The sequence below is a fragment of the Micrasema longulum genome, unplaced genomic scaffold (assembly GCF_059751315.1).
Source record: "Micrasema longulum isolate JH-2025_06_02 unplaced genomic scaffold, ASM5975131v1 h1tg001630l, whole genome shotgun sequence".
Lineage (NCBI taxonomy): Eukaryota > Metazoa > Arthropoda > Insecta > Trichoptera > Brachycentridae > Micrasema > Micrasema longulum.
In genome coordinates this window covers 1-8373 of record NW_028278811.1, presented here as the reverse complement: position 1 = coordinate 8373, position 8373 = coordinate 1, and the positions used below count along the sequence as shown (strand labels likewise).

At 34.8% G+C, this 8373-nt stretch overlaps 1 protein-coding gene across 1 annotated transcript; it reads left to right on the top strand.

The window, feature by feature from the left end:
• Nucleotides 1-1394: 1394 nt before the first annotated feature.
• On the top strand, nt 1395-7352 carry LOC148274528 (uncharacterized; the record flags this gene model as incomplete). Its single annotated transcript, XM_088236976.1, has 4 exons — nt 1395-1514; nt 4270-4437; nt 5295-5438; nt 7149-7352. Coding segments are annotated over exons 1-4 (624 nt in total), but the record flags the coding sequence as incomplete, so codon positions are not given.
• Between the last annotated feature and the right edge of the window lie 1021 nt (nt 7353-8373).

Genomic DNA, 8373 nt, shown 5'->3' with positions numbered 1-8373 from the left:
TTTCCAATGGTGAGTTATTTACAAGGTTTTTCAGGGCCAGACCGCGAAACTTCAGAAGAAAATTCTTCATAGTAAACATACTACAACAGAGATGAAGAACATTTAAGAGAAGGTAATATAGAAATCCAGTCCTTGTCTACAAAAATTTGGACAAACTCAAAATATTGTTTAAAAAAACTTAATATTCTTTTTTCGTAAAAAACATTAAAAAAATTGTAACATCAAAATGTTCTGAATCCTCAATTTCTCGGACAAGCAGTCCCTCCTCAAACCCCAACTCCTTTTTACCCAGCCGCTTCACATGCCCGCGTCTGGTGCGTATCGCTTGGTGAAATACGTTTTTATCGCATTTTTTCTTGTCGGGGAGGGGTAGGAGTTTGCGGAAGGGATGTTAGTTCGAGAAATAAGAGATTTAAAATTAGATTCAATTTATTTAAATCGGGATGTAGTCCCGTGGCTAGTGCAACGGACTCACGGATCAAAGGTCCTAGGTTCGAACCCCACTGTACTCCAACTTGATTTCCATTTTCTAATAGTGAGTTTCAACTCGTTGAAAATGGCCACCAAAATTGAAATATTTGGGTTGATTATAAGAACGCTATTATTTCTTTTTTCCATTAAAAAAAAATTTTTAAATGAATTTTCGGAAATTTATTATTAGGATTTTTTAAAAAGCTTACCATTACGAATGTTCCTCTGAAGTTCCATAGTCTGACCCTGAAACACCGTGTATACAAAATATCATTGTCAAACCCGATGTATATTACGCTTCAAATGCAAGTCTAGGGACGGTGAAATATTGCAGTGAAAGCACTTCTTCCACATACCCGAAAACCGTTTAAGAAACCCAGAGTCTTCCCATCGGTTTTGCCCATAATAAAAAAGTTTTAAAACACTTTAACGATGTTTTGAGTATGTCCAATTGCCTGCAGACTGCCTGGATTTCCTCCCTAGGGAGTTATTCATATTTAAGAGTCGACAGATTGAAGAGTTGATGTTCAAAGATAGGCAGAATGGTGATTGTTACACAGTGTGTAAAGTGGCCACATAGACTTCCTTCTCAGAAATGTTTTCATTCATTGTTGCAACAAATGTAGATCTTAATTATTCCCTATGGAGGAAATCAAGCTTGTCTACAAACATTTGGACATAAAACATTATTGGTTTTCAATAATGTTTTATGTGTGATTTTAATGTTTTTCACAAAACTTCATCAATTACATTCTCATTAAGGTCAATATGATCAATCTAAAACGCTTCCATTAAATTTCTAATCCACAAATTTGAGCTTAATACACCTAAATCGTTAATATAATTATGGTATAAAAAATATTCATTCCGCTTCTGAATTTGTAAATGCAAAATACAGAATTACATGTAATGTTTATCCAGAAATAGTATCGATCATGTTGAGGTATTACATAATATTTGCGCTATGGATCTTGTTGCAAATAAAACAAAATAAAATTCATTCAGTGGAAGGAACAAACGTCAAAATATCAAGTTCCAAATTTGTAAGTTCTTTATTAAATATTAATTAATTTTACGAAATCTTCCAAAAATAATCAGATGAAACAACGCCAGGCCTCTGATCTCTCATGTCAAATAAATTCTAATTGTTTGCAACAGAGAGGGAAAACATTTTCGAGAAGGGGATATGGAAGTCTAGGCATTTACAGGGCTTGTGTGTCTTTTTTTAGATAAAAGAGCTGATAGATATGTAGATGAGATTCATCTGGCTGAATTATTTCACCTACTAGGCAACGCCTGAATAATACTTTTATAAATAATATATTTTATTATAATACTACATAATATAATATTTTTAAAAAGTCAACATATGGAAGAGTTGGGGAAATGTAGATGTTTGAACATAGGCAGAATTATGAATGTTATATAGTATGCCGATGTCCCGACATAATATCTCGACATGGTTAATATGAAATATTTATTTTAAAGGTTGTTTTCACACTAGAATATATTTGATAATTCCTGGACTGGTACCTGGAGCGTAAGACTGGTCATCTAGCGTTCATGAAATAAAAATGATCAAGATACGCTGCGATCGGTGTACCAATGCAGTGCCCTATGCACCATTAGGTGCGGAAAGGGAATGGTGGTGGTAGTAACATTCATCATTATGCCCGTGTTTAAACATCCACATTTCCTCAATTCTTCCATCTGCCGACTTTCGTGAAGTAAAGGAGCTGAAACCTTTATCATGTGAGTGAGATTCATCCGGCTGAACCAATTTTTATACTGCTTTACCAAAAAAATATTCTTAATAGCTTAATTAGATGCAAAAAATATGTATTCTAAAGCTGCACGTATATACAGGTGACGGGAACTGAACCTGCCGTAGCAAATTCGCACATAGAGGAGGTCATTTTCTAATTATTGGAAGTTACTTTCCCTAGCTTAAGTTTTATAGTTTGGGAGATATGTCAATTTTTATACTAAATTGTGTTTTTTCCAAAATTTGACCTTTAAAAAAAATTACCTAAAAAAAACTTTACGATCAAAATTCAACCTGAAATAAAAATAAAAAGTACGGTGTTTCAATAATTTATTCTACTCTAAGTTAGTTCTCTAGTTGATTTTTTTTTTTTAAGTGTTATTTTATCTTATTTTTACCCTAGTTTAAGGGAAGTTCCGACGTATTTTAATACAAATGTTTATGACTACCAACAAACAATAAAAAAAACTAAAATAATGAAAATGCTTGAAGGTCAAATTTGGGAAAAATCTCAATAAAGTATAAAAATTGACATATCTCCCAAACTATACAACTTTATCTATGAAAAGTAGGGTTCAATAATAAGCAAATGATCTCCTCTATATGCGAATCTGCTATGGGGGTTCAGTTCCAGTTCCAGTCTCCCTGTATAATATGAAAATATTATGAAATAATATTACTATAAAACTCCAAAAATAACATTTTAAAGATAATCTAAATTACTTTTAAATACGCTATCAAATATACCTAAACAAAAAAAATAATTTTTTTTTTAAAGGAATAACCTGCTAAGCCTCTATTTTGAGGCTTGTCAGCAGGTGGGATAGAGGAGATGTGGAAGAAGGTAATGAAAAATGCAACACAACATCCAGACCAATTGAGAAAAAAATCTTTCTTGGATTTTTTTTCTCGCAACTGGTGGGAATCGAACCCGCGACGCCAGATTCACAGTTAGCCGTCTAACCAACTGCGCCACGGCGCGTGTCAGTGCGTGGGCAATTTATTAACATCCCAAGATCATAAAATGTATTTACATTATACTTGTAAGCTGCAAAATGATTCTTGTAAACAAAATAATTACAGGAAAGCTGGTTAATTACATCATTTGAGATAAGTCGTGATCACGTGATAATGTTGCGGTCAGAGATTTGAACTCTGCTTTATCAAACGTTAAAATATGTAAATCAAAAATTACATTACCTCAAAATTAAGATATCTGTCTAAAATCTAAAGCATGAAAAAAAATGTATATGCCTTATGATAAAAAATAAACGGGAATTCAGCAAAAAAATCCAAAATTTTAATTTTCAATTAATTTATTTAGTGTCCCATTCAAAATACCCACAATTTGCGAAGAATGCATTGACGCCAACGCTTAATCTAATTTTCCGTGCATTTTTCATAGGCCTGCAAAGGTATGGCCTTTAGCACGCACTCACGCTGCATTTTTACCGCTAACAACACCGCGTAAGGCACACCGGAACTGCTCGGCGTCGACACGATCGAAACTCAACAGAATCTTCGTGTCCCGTGTTGGCTTCGGTTCAGATAGCTTTTTGCTCTCTCTCTTTCCAAGACTTTCAAATACCCACATACTATGAATTCGTGTCACGGTTAATTTTTCAGTGTTGTATTTAATTTAATCATCATTTGTATAACCTTCTGCGCATAATATTATTTATTAAATCTCAGAACAATGTAAGTGAATCTTTCATTCACGCAATCTTAAAACAAAACCACGGTTAGTCGAACTAACCATTTCTTTCCAACAAAAGAGTTCCAATTATTTTATCCATCGTAAAAATCGCCACACAACAATTTTTCTGTTCACTCGAACCGACGCTGACAGACAGACAGAATACTGAACATCCGATCGCCGTCAAACTTTGACAGACTGTCAAAAACAATGCTGCCAGCGTGACTGCAATAATGCCGATCCGTGAAGTTCCCGTTTATTTTTTATCACATGGTATGTGTAAAATCAAAGACGAGTTGTTACTTTTGATACTTGCACTAAATCGACCCGTCCCCAGGGCCCGTTCTACATCGTGACCCGCAGCATGGAGAGGACGTGCCGCCGCCCCGGGCCGCTGGACGCCGAGCACGGCTTCCTCAACACTCTGGCGGTTTACAAGATCAACAGATACAGGGAGGACTTCAGGGGAAATGTTATTGTGCCCGAGGATTTGAAATATTTCACGGTTGCGTTACACATTTTTTTACCTATCATTTATCAAATATATAGATTATAATTATTAATTCGTGCTATTTCACATGTCCTAATTGATCTTAAAGATTTTATTAATAGCTTTTGGCCTTACCATAATTCTCATGCATTTATTAATAGGTCTTCGTATAACATGAGTATCTCCTAAACATTTTAGAAATTTCAATTTCTCATTCGCAAAAATATTAACTTACTATGATACATAAATATACCATGGTACATTATTGTTCTCAGTAGCTCAATCACAAATTACTATCGACGTGCTAAAAAGCGACGTGATAACAATTTCTCACCATGGTTGTTTATCGTATTCGCGATCACAATACAACATCCGTGAACACCTAATATTAAATGTCAAAATATTTACGTTTCGCGACGTATAATCCTGCTGCGCAATCACATATTTAAATTTCACCGGTGTAAATATTCCAAAACTGCTATTTTAATTTACTTATTTATTATTTATCATGGTATTTATTACATTTAGCCAGCGGTCGACAAGCCAAATGTCTAGAAAAGCAGTCGCTATAGTAATTATAATTTAATTTTCATTTTTTTGTATCAGATACTCCTTACTATTTTGCAAATGCAAATGCAAACGTTTTTTTTTTATGTGAACGCCGATTTTTGCCAATGAACTGTATTTATTTACGAGGAAAACAAAAAATAAACCGATACGAGCGTGTTCAGTGTGATCGCTCAAATGCTTAGCATGTTTTTAAGCACGTCGATAGTTATTTGTGATTGAGCTACAGGTATACATTCATTGTGCATAAAAGTTAGAATGTAGTTATATTAATTAACTATTTTTTTAATTTTGTCCGTCTCCAGAGTGAAATAATAGCCGACATTTGGAGAGATGGCGGCTACAAACCATTCTTCAAAAATAAATACACCAAACCGTGTGAAGAGGGTCTTATTGCTGCTATTATGAGAATGTTTTTCTTGTCTGGGAAAGAATGTCTCGTGAAGAAGGTACGCCCTTGAGGATGTATATTAAGAAAGTGGCGCTTTATAAGTTATCAATCAATAAGAACCGTTCAAAGGTACTGTAAGTAGAAATTGAGTAATAATCAACTACACTGGATCTTTCTGGAATAGAAGCTCATTTTTTCTATGAATTTTTACGTACTTGTTGCTATAAATCATAATAAAGTTAAAATTGTAAATACTGTTTTATTGAGAAAAAGACATAATGTTTTTATCATTAGTTTGTCATGTTTTAAACTTTTGTTCTTCTTGATTTGTGTAATGAGACCTTAAATTTATATGTTCTTTACAATAGAGTTTTATAATTCTATAATTTAATAATAATAATAATGGTTTATTAACAAAAAATACAATTTCTTTATCTACTACATACATACTTAGGTAACAGATTTCTCTGGATCATGTCTAGTCTGCCTAACTAGGTACAACCTGTTTTAAGGCAGACATTTTTATGCAAAAATAAACAATAACATGACTACCTACTAGTAAATTTATTATAAAGTTATACAATATATACACTGTTTTTAGTAAGTTTTATGATTTTTCTGCAACTAAATCCAGTAACCATTTTATTACAAATTTATTTCATTGAATTCGGGTGATGGTTTTGTAATGTTCTGGTAACATATTGAATATTTTGGGGCCCAGAAACCTTAATTTTTTTTGCCCGAATTCAAAGTTTGTGGTAGACCCCATGACCCATCATTTAGTTCGATGTCTGGTAGTGTGGGAGTGTTCCTTTTGGGATTTGGTAGAATAATTTGCCTTCACAAACATAATTATTATAGATGTATATAATTTCCTTGTATCTAATATATCGAATTCCTCGAACAAATTGACGCTTGGGTACCTGAAGAGCTTTTTTAAATAATTTTTAAAATCGACTTTTGAGCAGATTCGAGAGGTTTTAATATTGATTTATACGTGCCTTCCCATCCTATTATGGCATAAGTTATAATTGAGTTACATAAAATTAATATAGTTGTTTAAGTTTAATTAGGAATAAGATGATACGTATCGACCTGAAGATATGGGAAAGTTTTCTATCCCTTTGTGTTGTATATTTTATGTGTTCTGTCCATTTAACATATTTATCAATAATAGTATTTTGTTTTGTCAATATTTAAAGTTAAGAGATTGTTATCCAGCCACATTTGTATTGTATTGACACCGTTTTGAGCCACAGAATAAGTTTCATCCCATTTGTCACTTCTAAAAATGAAAACAGTGTCATCAGCAAATGCAATAATATCGCAATTTTTTATGTGCGTCAGACATAGATCATTAATATATAAAATAAATAAAATCGGACCTTTTAAAATTTTTTATTGAGGGGATTTTGGTGGATTTAAACTTGTTTTATTGAGTTTTGAAGTACCTTTTTACATCCAGACAAACTTTTTCTAATCACCTTTTACACTTATAGACTTTTCCAATATCATGATTTTCATTTTTTTTTACTTAAATTGAGCCTTATTAACAACTTTACCGTGAATAAAAATCTTCCTCCCTCTAATATATTTATCTATTATTTCTCAACCTCATCCTCCCTTAAAGAGTTTACTTTAATTTTTTGTTTGTAAGTTTATCTCGATTCTTGTATTTTTTCTTACTTTTCAATGTGAGATTATTATGCCGGTATTATTGTATCGTTTCTTCGCATAATGTTTTACTAACACATTAATTTTGTTACAGGGAAACTACACCTTGAAAAATTTAGAACCCACATTATTGATACGAAGTATCGTGGGGGAAAACTTCTTCTATGAAAAGATATCTCTAACCATGTCCATGCATTCCAAGAAAGGGCAGCTGATCTGCGTGAAGATCGCCTGCGAGTCTAAGCCCCTCACTAAAAGCGCTCAAGTCGCTCTTTCTTCTAACGTGCTTACGCCAGTTGTATTTAATAATGACATTCTTTTATAAATTAATAAATAAGAAGTTTTCGATTTCTTTATTCTGTTTCCTAAACATACTCAATTAATAATTTTAAATGTTTGTTTATTTATTTAATGAAATACTTAACGGTTTTTTGGTTTTGTATAGGTACATAAAAAATAGAAACTCCCGTGCGCTTCGGTTCTGTCAGTCAGTGTCAGTCTTAGGGACCGTAGAGGGTGCAGGCCTAGCGCGGTGGCGACGGCGCGCGCGAAATTCCAAACTTACGAAAACTTATAAAAAACGCCACACATGGCCATAGTGCGAGGCCCTTGGCAGGCGCGACAAATGAGTGTTCGAGGCCTTAGAAATCCAAGAAGGTGTCTTTAATAATCGCCGCACTATCAAAACTCTTTATTGCTCAACTGTTCGCTCTTTTCTAGAATATGCCTCGTGGTCTGGTCTCCATTCTATGTGACTCGCATAAATCAAATTGAATCAGTCCAACATCGCTCGCTTCGAAAAGTAGCGTGGATGCTTGAACTAAGGAGGGGTAACTATTCATATACTGATTGTAACGTACGCGTTACCACGTGTGTGCGCTGGTTCGTCACCCGCGTCTGCCGCAGTCAGGCTTCCCGGCGTAAACGAGAAGCCACCCTCCCAGACAGAGTGAAAGACAAAATCGGAAGATAGGGGCACAACTGCGCCGACCGCAAGTCAACCTCAATAGCCCTGAAAAGGTTCAAGTGGTGTGGAGAGGTGAAGGCAGCCAGCTGGCAGAGCGGAGCGAAAAGCGAAGTGCAGGAGGGCGAACAGGGCGGAGAACACAATGAAATACTTGTTAACTGTTGAGAGATAGGAACTCAACTGATTTATTATGGCGAAATACACGCCTTATAAAGCGATGCGCGTCGGGCTCCGTGAGTCAGCCGTCCCACCCGCTCCGGCTGCCTTAGAGTGGTGGGGGTAGCTCACCCCTACCACTCGCTACATTCCGCCGGCCGCAGGTGGTATAAATACGGGCGCCTAGCACCCGTAC